This window comes from Bombus impatiens, unplaced genomic scaffold (genome assembly GCF_000188095.3).
Source record: "Bombus impatiens unplaced genomic scaffold, BIMP_2.2 scf_0259, whole genome shotgun sequence".
Lineage (NCBI taxonomy): Eukaryota > Metazoa > Arthropoda > Insecta > Hymenoptera > Apidae > Bombus > Bombus impatiens.
The window spans coordinates 71,102-90,733 of NT_176678.1; the positions used below are offsets into that span (position 1 = coordinate 71,102).

The window sequence follows — 19,632 nt, forward strand, 5'->3', positions numbered from 1 at the left end:
GGAGGGAGGGAGGGAGGGAGGGAGGGAGGGAGAGGGAGAGAGAGAGAGAGAGAGAGATAATATAAAAGGCATCATAATATAAAAGTTCTAAAGCATTTTCTTTGCGTTATAAGTTACAAGTGCAAATTTGAAGAAAGAAGAAATAAATCCGCAATATTTTGATGTAAATTTTCTATTTCATATTTAATGAATTATTCTGCGGCGAATATTTATCCTAAAAGTGTCCACGCATTGAAAAACTATTATATGAAGTTATCAGAAAAAGGTAGATAACATGGACGAGAAGTATTTGGATATTGATGAACAGAATCTTTCTGAAATTGAAAATAAAATGGAAAAAGATGATGACCTATTTGGCATATCCAACGAATTAGTCTCCAGACACGGATAATGAAGAGAAGAATATCTTGAATAAATGTAAAAGACAAAAGGGAAGGGGATTAACACTGAGATAAGAAAGTGAGCGTGATGTAGAGGACCAACGCATCGAAACTGCTGCTGATGGGACAGTTTCATAAGAGATAGCAGGTGGTTCCAAACCCGGAAGAGCACCAATTCACATAATATCTGTAGGGAATTATCAGGTCCGACAGGATATGCTAAACGAAATGTTAAGAAAGGAAAAGTAAAGATTGCATTTTCTCTGGTCATAGACTACCATATAATGAAAAATATACGTGCACAGAACGTGCACAGAAGCAGAAGCATTTAGTTGGGGCCTAATTTTTTTTTTTTTTTTTTTATTTAACTATAATTAAATGCATTTGTTGCTCTGCTGTATATTCACGGAGCATATAAGGCAAAAGATTTAGGCATCTCATATTTGTGAGATGGCCGTGACCAGAAAGTGAAGTTTACACAGTAGCGTAACGAATATAAATGCAAATAACTGGCCACAATTGACTCGAGTCGTGGTGAACAACGCAATAATCATTGCTTTTTCAACAATCGCCAACGCTGCTACGAATGCATAATTATTGGTAGAATTCACTGTAGTGGTACCGACAGCTTCTTTCGAATACCTTGGAAACCAAGATCGACCGTCGATTATACATATAGAAAAAAATCATCGAAATCGGAGAGAAGGTAGCTTCTTGCAGACTGACGCAATTTTATATTTCAATTATTTTTATAATTCAATATTTCAATTCAATTTATATAAAATGTAATTCTTTTTTATTGCATCAATTAAAGATAACATTTTGTCCAATTTATTCTGTTGACAGAATTATCGCCACAAATATTCATATCGCCAAATTCTTCATCATGGTAGCATGACTTTCCTCCAATAAACCAATGCTTTACTAGATGCCAAGCCGCCTCCACGTAGTATGAATACTACCTATAATTGTGCGTCCGTAATGACGTATGCATTCGTATTGTTTGACGGCGGCCCTGCAGCGCTTGGATACAGTAATAACCTAGCACCAAAGTCCAAAATTATTGCGTTTTTTATTTGTTAGACTGCGAGACTTTTCTGATTACGAAAATATAAGCTTGTATGGTAGAGTTCTTAGCGTTGCGTCGTGCGGTTTCTTTGATAACGAACGAATTGCGATAAACAATGAGTGAAAGGGCAAGCAGAGAAACGTGAAGAGGGATCCCTATAGTAGACATCACTGACCTAACATATATCTTATGGAATTCCGAAATAACCGAAATATTACAAATAAAAGATGAGAATTAGATTTGAGTTAGATCATGACATGTATAGCCATTGAATATATTAGACATATCATATTGGAAAATCTAACATTTATAGCCTTCCCGGATCATAAATTTATTATATTTGTTATTTATTTCTAATAAAAACTGGGAAAATGTTCGAAAGATAGTTCCGTTTTCTAGATTTTATTCCAAAATTGTCTATTAATATAATTAATATAAAGCACATAAGAAATACTCAAAGTATTGCTTCTGATGTAATATGTAGTAAATACAATCCATGGAACCGATTGTGACCTAACGTTAATAACATAGGCGTACATTTATAACCTAGAATTGTCGATATTTCCGGTCAATGTTCTGTGAAAGTAAGACATGCGAACGATGGATGATCACGTATCTTGGAAGATTATTTTCCAGGTTATTTTCTAGGTTTCTATGCCACTGCACAGTTATGTTAAACGTAAATTTGATGAATGTCGCCAATTATGAACGGAAAGTCAATAGAGAGCTAAAATATTTGCCTGTTGCCGGCTACCTCGCTGCGGCTGGATTAAAAAAACTAACTCAAATCCAATACATATATTAATGATATCATTTTAAATTGAATTATAACAGATATAGATGATTCTTATAGCCTCGCATATACAATTGTGCACGGGGCTTTCATTCGAAGGATCTGTGAAATATCAAAGCTCGCCTAATCCTCGTTTACGTATACTATCTGATAATACCCATTATTATTGGAATTAAAATCGGAATTCTGTTAGAGTATTTATCAGACATTTATTAGCATTTCTATATGTTAAAATATTAGATTACATATTCTCTACTAACGTATGAACGGCCGCAATAAATATGAACTTCAATTTATACTCAACGCCATCTGTGTATAAATTAAGAGCGAAATTTAAAATCAACTTGATCTCGGAATTATGATCATTCACTGCAAAAATCTAAGAGAAAAGATTGAAGAAGAAAGATCAGGGATCTTATTAAAAATAGAATTTTCGATTCATTAAATTTATATATATTAGACAAACAGTAGTTCAAGCCAGTTAATCCTGTAATACAAAATTTGCCTTACATCGTAACAGAACATTTACACTAACTTCTATAGTTAGTGCAGTTATTGGAAATATTTTCTATTATAAAAACTAAAAATATATTTCAGCGAAATATAACTTTAATCTTTTGAATTAAAAGACAATTAGTAACAATTTTTTTCATTTAAAATTGTTACTTTGCAGAATGTGTGAAAAGCGTGGCTAGAATGCAGTGAATATTTATTGAAATTGAATAAGTAAGCGATATATACGACACTAATCATTTCTAATGACTAAATAAATTACATATAGTAAATTTTAGTTAATTTCGTCTAGAGAATTCTATCTAGAATTAATTTTATCTAATTCTTCAATTTGCATTCTTGAAAGTGGTAGATGTATGGCATTGTTACTTGAAATTTAATCGAGCGATTATTTAGGAATGAGCAATAATTTCACTAGTAATGTATTGTAAACATTTTATTACTTGTCCTATTGTTATATAACATATGCTCTATAATTTTCACTCACATTATGTTGATAGCATTGAATTGTCTATTGGCCAATCAGCGGTAGTCTTGACACGCCCCTTGAATATTCGTTTTCGGTGACTGAATGCAGGTCAGAGAGTAAACAATTTCAATAAATTTTTCATTGATTTTGTAGTTTTTATTGATTGATGGTCTGAGTGACTTTCGCCAAATTCTTCAATCATTTAAAATGGTAAGTTTAATATTTTTAATCTATAATTGTAACATTATATTATTTTATTAATAATGTCAACTAAAATCAGTAATAACACTTTTTAGAGATAGTGTTCGATATAGGAAAGTCTAACTTTATAAAATCTCCCATTTACGATAAAATTTTTGAAAAGGTTTGTTGTAAAAGATGTTTGTGTATTTTTGTGATTGTGATATTCTAAGCAAAATTTTTACCTAACCTAAAATGAAACAAACGTCAAAATGGCGCCACCCAGTGACATACATGAAAATTTTGGTTCTTCGGTCATTTTAAAAAAATTAAAAATATAAATTCATTTATATATTTTTTGTAATGTAGATAATTTTTGGTTAACCCATATAAATGTCTTCTTGATGTAACTCGTACTAATAAATTAATATTGATGTCTCCTAGCATTTCTTTTCTGTCTTTTATTGAAATTAGCGAAAGTTAATATGTATCCTATCGCTTATTTATATTGAATTTCATATGGCTTGCCGCCTGCTTGTGCTAAATTTGAATTATATTAATTATACTAAATTACATTTATTACTATCACACTTACTACTATGATTTAATTATATTAAATTCTAAGATGAAATTTGTATAAATTAGATTTATTCAAGATGACATTAAATTAGAAATATAGTATAGTCATATTAGACTTAACAGTTTCATTATAAATGTATAAAATTCCATTTATTAAAGATATGATTAGACTTACAAATTCACTGGGTTATAGAATATTTAAAATTAAATCAAACTTAATTTTAATGTTAAAGACGGAACAGCAAATGGATTGTGCTTTGGATTTGATGAGAAGACTGCCACCTCAGCAAATTGAAAAGAATTTGAGTGATTTAATAGATCTAGTGCCATCTCTTTGTGAAGATCTCTTATCCTCTGTTGATCAGCCCTTAAAAATTGCAAAAGATAAAGAATCTGGAAAAGATTATTTACTTTGTGACTATAATAGAGATGGAGATTCCTATAGGTAATTGCGAAAATGTGCTTTGTTCTATTCTGTTATTAATACTGTTATTGTATTTAGTTTTACTAATATTACATTAAGAATAAAGAAATAATATTTTACGTTATAAAATTATGTTGCAGGTCCCCTTGGAGTAATACGTATGATCCTCCACTAGAAGATGGTTCAATGCCATCTGAAAGGCTTAGAAAATTAGAGATAGATGCAAATCATGCATTTGATCAATACAGAGAACTTTACTTTGAAGGTGGAGTTTCTTCTGTCTATCTGTGGGACTTGGATCATGGTTTTGCAGCAGTAATATTGATTAAAAAAGCAGGTGATGGTTCAAAGAAAATTAAAGGTTGTTGGGATTCAATTCATGTAGTGGAAGTTCAAGAAAAATCTAGTGGAAGGATTGCACATTATAAATTAACTTCCACTGCAATGCTTTGGTTACAAACTAATAAACATGGCTCTGGAACAATGAATCTTGGTGGAAGTCTTACAAGACAGGTTTGTTTCTAATTAATTTCTAATTATAATTAAAAAAAAAAAGAAGAGATCTTTATATGTATTAATTATTTTCTGTACGACATTCAACGGGTATATCACAATTATGTGAAGTTATTTCCTAACACATTTTTTTTAGGTTGAACAAGATGCCCAAATAAGTGAGAGTTCTCCACATATTGCTAATATTGGTCGCATGGTTGAAGATATGGAAAATAAAATTCGAAATACCTTAAATGAAATTTATTTTGGAAAAACGAAAGATATTGTAAATGGTTTAAGGTCTGTTCAATCTTTAGCTGATCAACGACAACAAGCTGCCCTCCGACAGGATCTCGCGGCCGCGTTGCAAAGGAGAAATGCCAATAATTGATCTTCCGAGGAAGATCAACTTTCCATCGATTTTGAGGAGTGTCAATAAAAAAGGAAGAAATAAAAGAGAAATCGTAAATGATGAAATTAAGATTCGAATTGTTACAGTTACTGTAACGTGAATTTTGGACAGTTTCCTGTGATATGCAGGGTGCAACGGTAAAGATGAATTTTTCCTGAAGTATTAAAGAATAAATAATTGAATATCAATTATTGATTATGTCAAGATTTTGAATAAAATATTAAGAGACATTACGAGAGTGTCCGGGTTTACATACATATATATATATATATATATATAGAGAGAGAGAGAGAGAGAGAGAATATGTTTGAAGGTATGTAACACCCTAAGTTAATAATAAATGTTTAAGCCTCGAAGTAATTGATTTACGATAATTCTCGTAGAGTACATATTTATGTTTAAAGCTTTTCGTTTTTAAATACAACAAATTTATATACTTAGATTTTACCACTTTGTGCAATCTTTCTTGTATTGTTTACTACTCATTGAGATATATATGTATTAAGCATTAATTTATAAAGCATTGTTATGATGTTCCTCTACATTTTCATAGTGTTATGTATTGTTTATTAATTTTATAAATTGCTATATTTCTCGTTATGTCCACCAGAATTTGATCTATGCAAACGTACGGAACTTTCATAATAATGTCATTTTACACATTTTTTAAATAAAATTATTCACCGTCTGGTTAGCGAACGATGTCTAATGTATGTAGGCATAAGTTATAAAACATCTTTTACACTTGTACAGACGTATCTCATTTTTACAATGAATAAATTAAAAAAAAAATGCAGTCATAGTACATACAAGATACATTTTCGTTACTGTGTTACATATCTTTGACATGTTTTTCATGTTTATGCGTGTATGTTGTGTGTATGCTGTACTCGTGTAAATCCGAGTCAAACATACATTTATACGTATATATATATATATATATATATATACACACACACACACACACACACACACACACACACACACACACATATATATATATATATATATTATATATATTACATATATATATATATGTAAATGTATTTTGTATGTATACGTATATATACATATATAATGGCACTCGTAATGTTTTCTTAATCATTAATAATTATTAATAATACGAGATATAAGAGTATTAATGTTTGAAAATGTAGGAATATTAAAGAGAATATTTGCGAATAAACTTCTAACAAGTTGTTCACTAATTTCCTGCCTAAGTACTCAATATTAGTAAATAAGTTTCAAATGGCATTAAATTTAAATTTGAAAAAAATATTTTCAAGTTGATTCATGGTTTCCAATAGCATAATTAAGTCTTTAATCGATTTTAACAGATTTTAATTAAACTTGACTAAAACTATTATGCAAATTTTATGGAATACCTTTTGTAATTAAAAGAAACTGTTTATTTAATATAATTGAGTTTAATTTTTTATAATCACTAATATTGTTAGTTCCTGCATTGATATTTTGAATATGATATCAGTAGACTTATGATAAGTAAAAAATTTTAGATAATATGAATGAAATTGAAAAGGACAAAATGACAAGAATTTCAATTTAGTTGTTTTCGATAGTTTTAATTAACTTAAATGAATGTAATATCATGTCAGTTAATAAAAAATAAAAAAATAGCAAAATCATTAAGACTCGAAGTTTCAGTAACGTGCTATTATAAGAACAACAAAATATCATCGAAGGTTGACACAATAGCACCGACGGCTTTTTTATCATTTATTTATCCATTTATCTTCCATTGATTTCCGCCGTATAAACAAATGCTCGTTGGTATCCATTTACTTATATACTTTACGTCTGTGTTTTCTGTTTTGAATTTCGTAATAGTGTACTTTCGTATATACTTGTATATTTTCATATACTTCACCACTGTGTGTGCTTGTATATGTGTATTCGTGTGTATACGTTGTTTGCCTATATACGCCAATGCTGGTTATATTATTTTTTGAAAATATCTATATAGCGTCTGTGTGTGTTAAGGTTTTACTGTATTATGATTTAATACTTTGCACATTAATTTAATGCGTGTGCAATAGAATCAAAGAATAATATTTCAAGAATATATTTTATAACTGAAGTAATTACATTTGATATATCAATAATTATACCACTTGAAATGAGTTTCATTAATTGTTTAGTTCCTATTTATTGCTACATAAATACTAGTAACTATTGACAAACTATATAATTGGTAATTTTAATTAAGTATAATTGAGATTTCTTTATACTAAAAATATTTTCAAAAACAATATTCTCGAAATATCATTTCACATCCGTGCTTATAGAGTAAATGATTGATTTTAATTTGTTTGGTGCCTGAAAATTATTTTTAGTACAAATTGTTAAAATTTAACGGAACGACCAGCAGTGGTGTATTATTAATTAAACCGAATATCGAGAAGCAGAAAAAAACGATTTCCGTCTCTCGTGGTTGAAATACGACCGTGAGGCCGATTGATTCGTTTTTTCTTCCTTTTCTTCAGTTTCTTTTTATCGATTAAATTCATTTATCTAGGTAGTCTTAATCTTAAATTAGTCTGCTTAGATTACAGTAGCTTAGTTGTTTCTTATCGTTCATCTTTTATATTTTTTTTATAGTTTTTTATGTTTTCATAGATGGTACGGTCTGATTTGAAATTGAGCTTCTGATGTAACTTAGGCAGTTACATTTTAACTCAAACTTCAAGTCAGAAATCAAAATTGAGTGATAAACTTAAAATTTCAGAATTCAAGTTTGAAGTTATCTTTGAAATTACATGTACGGAGTCTGAAGTTCAAATTGAATTCCAAAATTTCGTGTTCGAGTTTAAGAGTTCAATATTCACCGAGTTTGAAGTTTCGATTCTAATCTCAGAATATCAAAGTTCTGAAAATTGTTAAATATAAAAACGGTCCTCCTACAATACGAGTTCTAAATAAAAACTACAACTTTTACAGGAAATTAATAAAGATCCATCAGATCTATGCAGAAAATTAAGTTTTACTATTTTGAATATGTTCCTGTAATTAAAAATGCAAAGTTATGGTTTAAATTTCAAGCAAGAAATATAAGTTTCAGCCCTTTGTACGAGTTTGAAAAATACATTGTAGTGATTTTTATAAATTCGAAACTAGGAATATATTTTTTTAAAATCTAAAGAAATTTGGAATACAAATTTTAATCAAACAAGAAATATAAAATTAAAAACCTTCAAGAATAAGTTACTGTCAGGTAAGGTTCTTAGACAAACAACAGATATTAAGCATTTCTAGTAAGACATCAATTTTTGTTAACAATGCTTTAGTAGCATAGAATACTAATAAAAATTAGACAGGATCATATTTATATAAAAAAAAAGTTCGAAACTAAAACAAGATATTAATTTTAAATTAAGCTGGATGCTATAAAACATATAATTTTAATAAAAAAAGATGTAATGAACTTGAATGAAGGAGAGAGAAAAAGACAATTCCAAGCAAATATAGGATGTATTATAGAGGAATTAAAATTCTAATGTAATTGGAATTCTATATATTCCTATAGAATTGCAGTTTGAGTATAACAGAAAATTTTTAAAATCGAACTTGTAAAGGAATTGAAACTTCAATTAAAGTTTACAGAGAAAAGGGGTTAGTGTAAGGAAACAAGATTTTTAGATGATTAGAACTTTAGAAATATTGGGCTTTCAATAAAATCATAAGTTCGGATAAAATTATATGTTACCGCTGAGAGATGTAATTGAAATTCCAATAGAGATAAAATTCTAATCATGTTCAAATTTTAGAAATCACAAATCAAGGCAAAATAGTCCTCTTTCAAAATTTCCCAATGTCAAAACTGCCTTTTAATCTCAACAGTTTAAACCACCAAAACATTCATTTTTCCCAAGGTCTAAGCTGATACTGTTTCTTGGTTTATTCTCTTTTTATTTGTTTTTTTTATTTTTTTTTTTTTTGTTTTTGCAATTATTTCATTATTTGTAATCCTCTCCTCCCTCACACTTACACGCTCACGCACATTGTTTTTCTCTTCCTTTCAGTTTTTAAATTACATGTTTGCTTCTTTCCTTTCCCACGTTATTTCTTTCCCCTTCGTTTTATTCTTTTCCCAAGTGCCCCCACTCTCTTTTCCTCTCTATTTGTTGTTGGTAGTAGTTCTTATGTTAACCATTGATCATCTTGTATTGTATCTTAGGTTTCTCTTAATAATATATTAACTGTGTGTGTTTTGTTTATTTCTTTAATGTGATGGTGGAGTCTGGACTGAACACAATTATTTATCGATGGCAGTGTTAGTTTTAATGGCAATCACGACTTCTTCACCACATGCCTTCAGTACAGTGCACTGAAAAAATAAAATATTATTTTTCTGCATCTTTCTGTTAATACAAATGTATTGCAAAGAAAATAAGTAGAAACAGAATGATATTGTTTATAATACAAGATAATTTTGCACATTAGTCAAGCAAACAAGAAACTTGTACAGAAATTTGTGCAAATTGCAAAATATAGATGATATAATAAAGAATAAGCATAAACTTTATTGATATTTAAATAAAATATTTTATAATTAATCTTTATTAATCTTTTCTGTAATAGAACGATACTCACAAGAAGCTCTTTCCCAGCCTCATGATCAGCACGTAACTGAGTACCCAGCTCACCATCAGGAATTTTTAAATCTTCACGGAGTTCACCATTATCAGCCATCAGGCATAAGTAGCCATCGTCAGATATGTCTGCTAGCTGTAACATAAAGACGTACGATTCATTTATCTTTTTCCATAATCCTTCCCCTCCAGGTTAGGATGGACTTCCAGTTACATTTCTCTTTGTTTTGCACTTGTGATCTAAATAAGAACATATATCTTATTTATGTAAGAAAAACTTGACAAAGGAAATTGGTACAGCACAATTTAATTAAAAATAACGATTAGTATTTTATATTTATAATTTCTTTCATAATTAGAAAATTTTTATGTTATTACAATGTTATTAACCTTATTATCACAATATTATTATTATTATTATACAATATTTTCTATATCATTTTATAGAATTTGTCAATAAATAGCTATTTTAACAAATAAATACTACAGAAATAATAATTTAATATAAACAATATGCATGAGAAACATTATTATAATGTAGAGTAATTTTATAAAATTACTCTTAAATAATTTACCTGATAATCTTCCCGCTTAACAAATGGCACATCCATATTGTGCGTAGATGGACAAATGTCCTCATATTTTTTTGAAGTAAAAATGTCAATGCCTACAAGATGTACTTTGGCATGGCCATGTTTTCCTGTTTTAGAAGTTGACATTTCTACAATTTTGCACGGCCGAGATTTCAGCATGACAAACCCGTTTTTACGCAGAGCTGAACACTGCATCGGGTATGTTACAGAAGCACCAGAGTCTCCAGTCTCAAAGTGAGTATCCTCTATGTCTGCCATCCTTAGTTTCTGTTATTCTGAAATAAATTGAAACAGATCAGGAATTACATATTTTTACATATTTTATGTCTCAAAGATTTAATATATCATATATAATAAACATTGAATTCGTGCATATGAGATATAAAATATTTTTACATATAACATATACATTAGAAAAATAAATTATAAGAATCTAATATTGTTTTTTAGTAAAAATGGTAAAGTTCAATATTATGTTTGTAAAAGGAATCAATAACCTAATTAATTTTTTATGGAAGGTATAGAACTGTTTTATTAGTTACAATGTAATGCTAAGATATGGCATTAAAATTTATAAGAAAACTAAGAAATTAGAACACTTTCTAAACTGCTTTTTTTTCTTTTTCTTTTTTTTTTCAACTTTAGCAAATAAAACATTCTATTAATATTATTAATATTATTGAATTTTATAACTATATTTAAAGGCATCATATCGTTAGAGCTTCATGACTATTATAATTCCTACAAAATCACCATATGGTATGTAACTTATCTCTAAAAATGAAATTCCTAGTAAGAAGTTAATAAAAATCGTTTAAGTTGTTATTTCAAATACAAATGAAACGTACAATACAAACATAAGTCGAATAGGAAAACTTTTACAAAATACAATGCTATATGATGTAGTAATCTATTATATTTTGTAAAACATTAGAAGTACATCAATATTATTATACAAAAATGCAACATGAATATAAAAAACAAAACTATACCATCTTTCACAATATGTTTTGAAATGTGATACTTCAAACGTGTGCTACAACTTTACTCTTTTAATATTAAAAAAGATATTGGCACGTTTAACATACAACTTGGCTGCACTTCAAATTATAAACAACAGATTCAGCAACGTAAGTAACAAAAATTGCTTAAAACAGTGAGGAACATGTTTCATTGTATGGAACGAAATATTTAAAATTGTAAAAAAGCCGAGTGTTTTCGAGATATTACAAATAATAACAAAAAAATGAGAAATAATAGTAACATTAAGTACGATGTTCAATGCTTGAAAATGTTTGCAGAATAAACGTGAAACGCAAAAAGTATCGAAAAGCTACCGTGATAGTGAACAGAACGAAAAATGAACACGTTGTGCAAGTACAATCTAACCAAAGATTCCAACCCGGCTGACAGTTCTCCAATTATTGAAACCTCTCTATGAAAAATGAAGCGGAAAGCCTCGCGAAAGTTAAATTACCTTCGGGGACGAGTTTACTACGGTTTTTTGACCGTTTTCCTTAAGAAGATGGCGCGAAAAGGATTGCGTGCGGTTCGTTGCCGAAATTGCCGACTCTCGGAAAACGTTCAAGAAATGACGGATACGTACTAGCCTTGGATACTGGCGTTCTTTGTTCTTGGGATTTTTCAGTAGCACGTTTTGCAAACTTGTTCGAGTGATCACAAGCCGACCAGCTAGACTCAGCGTGAAAAAAGGAGAACAGACTGGAGATACTCACATGTGATCAAAATGGACACTCTAACCAGAAGAGTTGGCTGCGCTTGCGCGAACCGCTAATCGGCGACAGGGGGCCACTCGGATAGATCCACGGATTCCGGCTGGGAGTGTTTGTGGGGGTAGAGTTAGATGAGAAATATCGTGCCAGTTGGAAATTTGTGGCGGCCCGTCGACCAGCTTGGCTCATAGGCCACAGGCGACGCCACCTTACGAACGACAAAAACGCCACAAAACCAAGACGGCCGAGGAAGCAAGCGTTAATCCCACGACTTCTATTTTATCGCACACTAACCACGGTCGTGGCAGTCGCAAGATGGTAGAATCTATTGCATATTTTGGATGATTTGAAATTTAAAATGAAGGTTTTTTAGGAGTATTAAATTTTCAAAGCTTAAAGGGACTGATAGATTTTTTTTATAAACGCGATAAATTTATATATTTAAGCTAGAATATACACTTTGAAATAATATGTTGTACTGATTATTAAATTGAAAAGTATGTAGTATCACTTAAAAACACAAGGTTGATCCTCTCGATACACTAATAAAAAGATATTTAAATGTAATGTATTATATTAATATCTCTGACATCAATTGAATTTGTGCGAAATTTGGTAAAAATAAAATAAAATTTATTATAAAGTTTGCACTGCAACAAACAAATTACACTGAATGAATCCCTTTGATAAAAGCTGCAACTGACGTTATTGGTATATCTGGTAGAATACCATGTCCCAAATTCGCTATATATCGAGTTTTGCCGAATTTTATTGCCATGTCCCGAGCACGATCGGCTATTTCTTGCTATAGAAAAAGAGATACCTTGATTAATAGAAATATAAATAAGGACCAAAAAAAAAAAAGTGGCTGTGTATTAAGTATTCCAAATATAATTTTCTGTATAAAATTATATACACCTCAGAGGCATATAATGCACATGGATCTAAATTTCCTTGCAAAGTAATTTCAGAACCAAATCTTTTTCTTGCTTCTATAGGATTAACATTCCAATCTAAACCCAATACTTCATAAGTTTTAGACTTTGCCAACACTTCTAAGGAATTCATAGTTGCACCTTTAGGAAAAGCAATCTAAAATTTGCCATTCTTTAGGAACTTAAATTAAAATAAATCACCATAAATATACCATAACATTTATTTTACTTACCATTGGCACTTCAGGGATATTTTCTTCCTTCAATCGCTGTCTCACTTTGTCGCTAATTTCTTTCAAATATTTAAACGAATACTTTTCAAATAATTCGTCATTAAGGAAATCACTATGACTTTCAAATACTTGCAATAACTATAATAGAAAAGTTACATTACACTTCATTAATTAACATTGAAATCATTTTATTTTATTTTTTTTATTTTATTATATTTTTTTATAACATTGTAATATTTTTTCAACAAGAAAAGGACAAGTTTATACCTGTGCTCCAGCTTTTACTTGCATTACAAGGTAATCAATGATGACATTCGTAATAAGTTGTAAGAGTTTGTGAGAGTCTTCTGAATACTTATATAACCATTGTCGTGCCTTTGTCATTGTTGAACTACCTCCACCTTGGATCATGTAGCTCATTAATGTCCACTAATAATTTACAAATATAAATACTGAAAGTACTTGCTCTATAATATGTAGGAATCGATTTACTCACTGGTGCACCAGTAAAGCCAATCAATGGTACTTTTCCCTCTAATTTATGTCTTGTTAAAGTTATGGCGTCTCCTACATATTTTAAATCCTTTTCTACATTTGGATGAACTAATCTAACTAAATCTGTTGGATCCTTCAAAGGTTTGGGTAAAATTGGTCCCTGTTTTTTTTTTTATCACAAATTATTATTATTATATTTATATTTGCTTTTTAAAGATTTCTTTTTGTGTAAGATTATAAGAAACTTTAATATATAAAAAAAAAAAACAAACAAACCGTTCCAGGAACCATTTCAATAGTTAAACCCATTGCTTGTGGTAGAACTAATATGTCAGAAAAGATAATGCTAGCATCCAAGTCAAACCGTTTTATAGGCTGTAAAGTAACTTCAGAAGCTAAAGCTGGTGTTTGACAAACAGAGAAAAAGTCATGTTTCGATCTGATTTCTTGAAACTCTGGAAGATATCTCCCTGCTTGACGCATTATCCATATCGGAACACGTTCTGTGGGTTCTCCTTTTGCAGCTTTTAAAATTAAATCATTTTTTAATGGTGGAAATTCTGTTTGTGCCATTATTATCTGGAAAAGATTGATATTCAAAGAAACTAATGTGAAATTTTGAATTAAAAGATATATACAAACATACATATAATCTTAACTAGTATATTTTATACAACTTATAACGCATTGTTTTTACAACATCTTTTCAGTGTTTTTACAAAATTATTTGCTATTGTGTACTTACATAGTACAAAAATATAAAAATGTTGTATAAATAATAATCTAGTCCCGTGTAAATTATAAAATTTGTTACTATTTATTCCAAACTAATTTTCTTATTTATAAAGTATAGAATTATTAAAATAATTAAATAATATAATATTTAAACTTAAGCTTTTTACTAATGAATCCTTTTACATAAAATATTTCTTCTGTTTTATTAAAATATATTACAAATAATAAGAAGATACGATGGTATGAATTGCACTTTTGCCATATCTATATGCGCATAGAATGGACGTTTCAACTAATAATACGGAAAGTTTTGAACATGTTTACTCATCTATACGTACTTACGCTCTATGGTTAATTTAACCAATCAACTTTTTGCAAATTCTAGGGTAATAATTTTAGTTTTAATAAATTTTAAAAATTTTTTACTATTATGTATCTAAAATTTAAGATTATATATAAATTTTAGCGTTATATTTAAAGCTAAATAGACAGCAAAAATAAATATTCTTTTATACATAGTATACAAATTTTACTATAAATTGTACTTATAGTCTTAATCTGTGTTAACCAATTATGTTTTCGGAAAATATTCTGAGAGCAAGAACTTGGCGCGTTGTACGCCGTACATGAGAAATTTGTTTTCTACATCGACCTTGCGTCAGTTTCTCGTTTTGAATTGTAAAGTAATTTATAAAAAGCGTTTGATTTTTTTGATTATGCGTTTAACTTGTAGATACGAAGAGGAATCATAATAAACAAATAATAATTTGTATATTAATTTTAGGTGTTTTCAAAAATGGATTTTTTAGAATATACTGATGTGATTGCAGAAGTTAAAGGAGCTATGGTAAGTAATATATTACTTAAAGTCTGTAACGAGTAACGATACTTCTCATTCTCTCTTTTACTTTCATTTTGTAGTCGCGTTATATCATTTCTTTGTTAATGTTTAAAGTTAGATTAATAAGTAACATGCCTAGATGAAATCCACGTTTTTGTTATACTTTATAATATAATTGAAAACAAGTTGTATTCCATCTTATAAATATTGAAATTATTAATAAAAATGTTAGTAATAATTCATCAGTTACTTTCGATGGTACTATTTATGTTACGATGGTAATGAGATAAATAAAAATTTCTGTATAATTGCACTTATATATGACTTTCTTATGTACAGACTCCTGGGCGATTGAAGCTTACAGACCAACATTTGATTTTTAAAAATCAAAAGACAGGCAAAGTAGAACAAATTTCAGCATCGGATATGGAAATGGTAAATTATCAAAAATTCATTGGTACCTGGGGTCTTCGAATATTTCTCAAAAATGGAACTCTACACAGGTTTCGTGGATTCAAGGAAGGTGTAAGTAACAATTTTTAGTTAAGAATAAATCTTTTTTCAATTTTACGTTTTGTAATAAAACAATATTTATTTTTAGGATCAAGAAAAAATTGCAAAATTCTTCCTACAAAACTATAAAAAAGATATGCTAGAAAAGGAACTTAGCCTAAAAGGTTGGAATTGGGGTACAGCTAGGTTTAATGGTTCTGTATTAAGTTTTGATGTTGGTCATCATACTGCTTTTGAAATTCCATTGTACGATGTGTCTCAATGTAATACTGGTAAGAATGAAGTCACATTGGAATTTCATCAGGTAAATTATCGATAATGTAACGTGTTTAACATTAATAACGTTTCTTAATATTAAAATTTTGTACATTTTTCAGAATGATGATGCTCCTGTGAGTTTAATGGAAATGAGATTTCATATCCCTATTAGTGACAGCGCAGATCAAGATCCAGTAGAAGCATTTCATCAGCAAGTTATGGAAAAAGCATCTGTCATCAGTGTCAGTGGAGATGCTATTGCAATATTTCGAGAGATTCAATGTCTTACACCACGGTATGTATATATGTTTAAGAAATATAATTTAAAAGATTCATATATTAATATAACTCCCTCTTCCAGTGGTCGTTATGATATAAAGATATTCCAATCATTTTTCCAATTACATGGTAAAACTTTTGATTACAAGATTCCAATGTCAACTGTTTTAAGGCTATTTCTTTTACCACATAAGGACAATAGGCAAATGTATTTTGTGGTAAGCATTTCGAAAATTATTTTTATTTTTTCTTGTTAATTATTTGTTTTATTATTATCGTTAATATCTTTCGCTTAGGTCAGTTTAGATCCACCAATTAAACAGGGTCAAACCCGTTATCATTATTTAGTATTATTATTCAATCAAGAAGAAGAAACTTCAATTGAATTACCTTTTTCTGAGTATGTATCTGTATTTGACTCAAGCACTATGGTAAAAATATGAATATGTTTACTAATCATATATTTATATTATATTATATTATATTATATTATATTATTGCAGAAAAGAATTAAAAGAAAAATATGAAGATAAATTACCAAAAGAATTATCTGGACCAACTTATGAAGTTTTAGGAAAAGTAATGAAAGTTATTATTAATAGAAAACTTACTGGACCTGGAAATTTTATTAGGTAAGTTTTTTGTAAACTGCGTAGCCGAAATACTTTAATATATTACATGTTTTTAATTTTCAGTCATTCTGGAACACTTGCAATCAGTTGTTCATTTAAAGCAGCTGCAGGTTATTTATATCCTTTAGAAAGAGGTTTTATTTACGTTCATAAACCACCAATCCATATACGTTTTGAAGAAATTGCGTCAGTAAATTTCGCCCGTGGTGGTGGTTCTACAAGATCATTTGATTTTGAAATTGAATTGACTAGCGGTGTTGTTCATACATTCAGTAGTATAGAAAAGGAGGAGTATGGAAAACTTTTTGATTTTATTACTTCCAAAAAATTACGGGTTAAAAATAGAGGCAAGAGCGTAAGTATGAATTATTATCGTAATTGTAATTCTTTAATTAATTATATTAAGAAATTCTTTGTTTTTGCAATAGGACAAATTGAATTATGACAATGACTTTGGAGATAGCGATCAAGAAGATGAGCCAGATGCGTATTTGGCAAGAGTTAAAGCAGAAGCACAGGAAAGAGATGCAGAGGAAAATCAGGATTCTGAGGAAGAGTCTACCGATGAAGATTTTAATCCGAATCAGGTGTGATTTTATCAAAATTTTTGGCAAACATACAAATTTATATACCTTGTATATATATATATATATATATATATATATATATATATATATATTCTTTTAGGACGAGAGTGATGTGGCAGAAGAATATGACAGTAATCCAAATAGTTCAGAAAGTGAAAATGAATCAGATGCTTCAGGAAAAAGTCAAAAGAAAGAGAAGAAAGAAAAAAGAGAAAAGAAAGCAAAGTCAGCTAAAACCGTGGTAAACATTTTACTTATATCTTTTTTACAGTGTTTTTAATATTTATAAGAATGAATTTGCAATCGTATCCAGATTAGATAACTTACTAAGAATGGTTTATCAATGTATGTGTTGCCTTATTTAGTCAGAGAAGCCAAGAAAACCTAGAAAACAGAAGAAAGAAAAAGATGCAAATAAACCTAAGAGACCGCCAACTGCATTTATGATATGGTTAAACAGTGCTCGAGAAAGAATTAAAGCAGAAAATCCTGGAATTGCTGTTACAGAAATTGCAAAGAAAGGAGGTGAAATGTGGAGGGAACTAAAAGATAAATCTGTAAGACCAAAATTGCTTTAATTTCTTACATGTAATTCCGTAATTATTTAATATATACTAATTATAATAGGAATGGGAACAAAAAGCAGCAAAGGCAAAGAAAGAGTACACTGCATCAATGAAAGAATATGAAGCTAGTGGCGGAGGAGCTGGCGATAAGGAAAAGATATCAGAAAAGAAAGAAAAGGGAGAGAAGAAGAGGAAAGAGAGTAAAAAAGAATCTCCCAGTAAGCTTATGACCGGAACCAGTTTCAAAAGTAAAGAATATATTAGTGATGATGAAAGCAGTAGCGATGAAGATAATAAGGTATGTTAAGAATTAAGAGTATAATTTATTAGGTATTTTATTAGTATTATATTATGACAGTAGAAATATTATTTTAATTAAATATTTCTATAGAAATCAGAAAAGAAGGCTTCGGATGAAGACAGTGACGGAGGTAAAGAAAAGAAAAGCGGAGATAAACGAAGTGCGGTAATTTCATTATATTAGTTGTGTTCTATTAAAAACATTTTTTAAGATATATTCTATTGCATATGATTTTATTGTAGGAGGATGACGACAAGAAGTTGAAGAAGAAAAGGAAAGAAGAATCCGAGGGTAGTGATGAAGAACCTATTGAAAGTACTCCACCTTCTAGTGAGGCTGAATCTAAAGACAGTGATTAATTATAATTTATACATTTCTTTAACAACCACTTAATTTAATCTTTATTCCTACAGAAATATCTTTAATATCGATGTATCTAGTACTCTTAAAATCATTAAAATATGTTCCATATTTACCATATTTTAAGTTATAATACAATATTGTATTAAATATTTATATTTGTACGGTTCTGATTTATTTAAACATTTCTAAATGTTTTTAAAATTATTTAAATTTAATAAATTTAAAAACAGCTATAAGATATAATATTACTACATATATGGCTTTATTAACACGTTGACTGCCACGCGTGTTTTCAAAGAACGGTCTCCGTCAGGCCACGCGTACTGCAGTACCAAGCGTTCTCTGCTAGGTGTTCCCATCGATATTTTAGTAATGCGAATCGCTCAAGTGGTGGTCTCAAGAATGATCTTTCGTTTCATTCGCTCGCAACATTAGAACCACCAGCTGTTGTTGAATATAATGAAGGAAAGTGTGGTATAGATTATTCCGACCAAATGGTTTCTGATGCCACCACCTTTCCTTAGAAAAGGAATCAAATGGTACAGAAAACTTGGCACTCATTCTTTCTGGGAATTTCTGTTGTAAACGCTTTAACGGTTTACAAAATTGCAACAAGAAAAAATATAAATATTAGAATATTTAGACAA

The 19,632-nt window shown here is 29.4% G+C and overlaps 4 protein-coding genes and 1 long non-coding RNA gene across 11 annotated transcripts; 3 read left to right on the top strand and 2 right to left on the bottom strand.

Moving 5' to 3' along the window:
* Positions 1-33: 33 nt before the first annotated feature.
* Positions 34-2,218, top strand: LOC117151529. Its single transcript, XR_004461525.1, has 2 exons — positions 34-1,086; positions 1,227-2,218. It is a non-coding gene; the product is annotated as an uncharacterized LOC117151529 (long non-coding RNA).
* A 1,055-nt stretch (positions 2,219-3,273) lies between these two features.
* LOC100746774 (F-actin-capping protein subunit beta) lies at positions 3,274-6,103 on the top strand. 2 transcript variants are annotated; one of them, XM_003488670.4, is made up of 4 exons: positions 3,274-3,434; positions 4,217-4,428; positions 4,548-4,920; positions 5,057-6,103. In XM_003488670.4, exons 1-4 carry the CDS (start codon positions 3,432-3,434, stop codon positions 5,288-5,290), a joined length of 822 nt encoding a protein of 273 aa, XP_003488718.1. In that variant the 5' UTR covers positions 3,274-3,431; the 3' UTR covers positions 5,291-6,103. The 2 variants fall into 2 exon arrangements, with proteins under 2 accessions (XP_003488718.1, XP_012239828.2); XM_012384405.3 differs by lacking the exon at positions 3,274-3,434 and having other exon boundaries at positions 4,130-4,428.
* Positions 6,104-9,133: 3,030 nt separating this feature from the next.
* On the bottom strand, positions 9,134-12,397 carry LOC100747246 (eukaryotic translation initiation factor 5A). 3 transcript variants are annotated; one of them, XM_003488676.4, is made up of 4 exons: positions 12,251-12,397; positions 10,497-10,789; positions 9,923-10,057; positions 9,134-9,656 (listed from the first exon to the last, which is right to left on the bottom strand). In XM_003488676.4, exons 2-4 carry the CDS (start codon positions 10,770-10,772, stop codon positions 9,585-9,587), a joined length of 483 nt encoding a protein of 160 aa, XP_003488724.1. In that variant the 5' UTR covers positions 10,773-10,789; positions 12,251-12,397; the 3' UTR covers positions 9,134-9,584. The 3 variants fall into 3 exon arrangements, with proteins under 3 accessions (XP_003488724.1, XP_003488723.1, XP_003488722.1); XM_003488675.4 differs by having other exon boundaries at positions 11,992-12,335; XM_003488674.4 differs by having other exon boundaries at positions 12,121-12,304.
* Positions 12,398-12,863: 466 nt separating this feature from the next.
* On the bottom strand, positions 12,864-14,919 carry LOC100744653 (uroporphyrinogen decarboxylase). Of its 2 annotated transcripts, none has more exons than XM_024366944.2 (8): positions 14,751-14,919; positions 14,656-14,717; positions 14,187-14,489; positions 13,912-14,073; positions 13,683-13,844; positions 13,416-13,553; positions 13,166-13,339; positions 12,864-13,052 (listed from the first exon to the last, which is right to left on the bottom strand). In XM_024366944.2, exons 3-8 carry the CDS (start codon positions 14,481-14,483, stop codon positions 12,912-12,914), a joined length of 1,074 nt encoding a protein of 357 aa, XP_024222712.1. In that variant the 5' UTR covers positions 14,484-14,489; positions 14,656-14,717; positions 14,751-14,919; the 3' UTR covers positions 12,864-12,911. The 2 variants fall into 2 exon arrangements, with proteins under 2 accessions (XP_024222712.1, XP_024222713.1); XM_024366945.2 differs by having other exon boundaries at positions 13,912-14,070; positions 14,751-14,917.
* A 246-nt stretch (positions 14,920-15,165) lies between these two features.
* On the top strand, positions 15,166-19,062 carry LOC100746889 (FACT complex subunit Ssrp1). Of its 3 annotated transcripts, none has more exons than XM_012384437.3 (15): positions 15,166-15,323; positions 15,430-15,492; positions 15,826-16,011; positions 16,088-16,303; positions 16,377-16,552; positions 16,619-16,754; positions 16,833-16,936; positions 17,040-17,168; positions 17,232-17,523; positions 17,597-17,755; positions 17,856-17,996; positions 18,121-18,312; positions 18,383-18,619; positions 18,713-18,787; positions 18,865-19,062. In XM_012384437.3, exons 2-15 carry the CDS (start codon positions 15,442-15,444, stop codon positions 18,979-18,981), a joined length of 2,211 nt encoding a protein of 736 aa, XP_012239860.1. In that variant the 5' UTR covers positions 15,166-15,323; positions 15,430-15,441; the 3' UTR covers positions 18,982-19,062. The 3 variants fall into 3 exon arrangements, with proteins under 3 accessions (XP_012239860.1, XP_033176108.1, XP_033176107.1); XM_033320217.1 differs by having other exon boundaries at positions 15,201-15,328; positions 17,856-17,993; XM_033320216.1 differs by having other exon boundaries at positions 15,202-15,328.
* The last annotated feature ends 570 nt before the right edge of the window (positions 19,063-19,632 follow it).

What these genes read in the sequence shown, in the direction of transcription:
- LOC100746889 (XM_033320216.1), top strand. Translation starts at nt 15,272, where the DNA reads ATGAGAAATTTGTTTTCTACATCGACCTTGCGTCAGTTTCTCGTTTTG. An exon ending in CAGAAGTTAAAGGAGCTATG is followed by an intron (nt 15,493 to 15,825) that starts GTAAGTAATATA and finishes TCTTATGTACAG; the next exon opens with ACTCCTGGGCGATTGAAGCT. An exon ending in ATTCAATGTCTTACACCACG is followed by an intron (nt 16,553 to 16,618) that starts GTATGTATATAT and finishes TCCCTCTTCCAG; the next exon opens with TGGTCGTTATGATATAAAGA.
- LOC100746774 (XM_012384405.3), top strand. Translation starts at nt 4,145, where the DNA reads ATGATTAGACTTACAAATTCACTGGGTTATAGAATATTTAAAATTAAA. An exon ending in AGAGATGGAGATTCCTATAG is followed by an intron (nt 4,429 to 4,547) that starts GTAATTGCGAAA and finishes ATTATGTTGCAG; the next exon opens with GTCCCCTTGGAGTAATACGT. An exon ending in GTGGAAGTCTTACAAGACAG is followed by an intron (nt 4,921 to 5,056) that starts GTTTGTTTCTAA and finishes CATTTTTTTTAG; the next exon opens with GTTGAACAAGATGCCCAAAT.
- LOC100744653 (XM_024366944.2), bottom strand. Translation starts at nt 14,483, where the DNA reads ATGGCACAAACAGAATTTCCACCATTAAAAAATGATTTAATTTTAAAA. An exon ending in TTGGCTTTACTGGTGCACCA is followed by an intron (nt 13,845 to 13,911) that starts GTGAGTAAATCG and finishes GTAAATTATTAG; the next exon opens with TGGACATTAATGAGCTACAT. An exon ending in ATATCCCTGAAGTGCCAATG is followed by an intron (nt 13,340 to 13,415) that starts GTAAGTAAAATA and finishes GGCAAATTTTAG; the next exon opens with ATTGCTTTTCCTAAAGGTGC.
- LOC100747246 (XM_003488676.4), bottom strand. Translation starts at nt 10,772, where the DNA reads ATGGCAGACATAGAGGATACTCACTTTGAGACTGGAGACTCTGGTGCT. An exon ending in TTAAGCGGGAAGATTATCAG is followed by an intron (nt 10,058 to 10,496) that starts GTAAATTATTTA and finishes TTTATGTTACAG; the next exon opens with CTAGCAGACATATCTGACGA. An exon ending in AGGCTGGGAAAGAGCTTCTT is followed by an intron (nt 9,657 to 9,922) that starts GTGAGTATCGTT and finishes TTATTTTTTCAG; the next exon opens with TGCACTGTACTGAAGGCATG.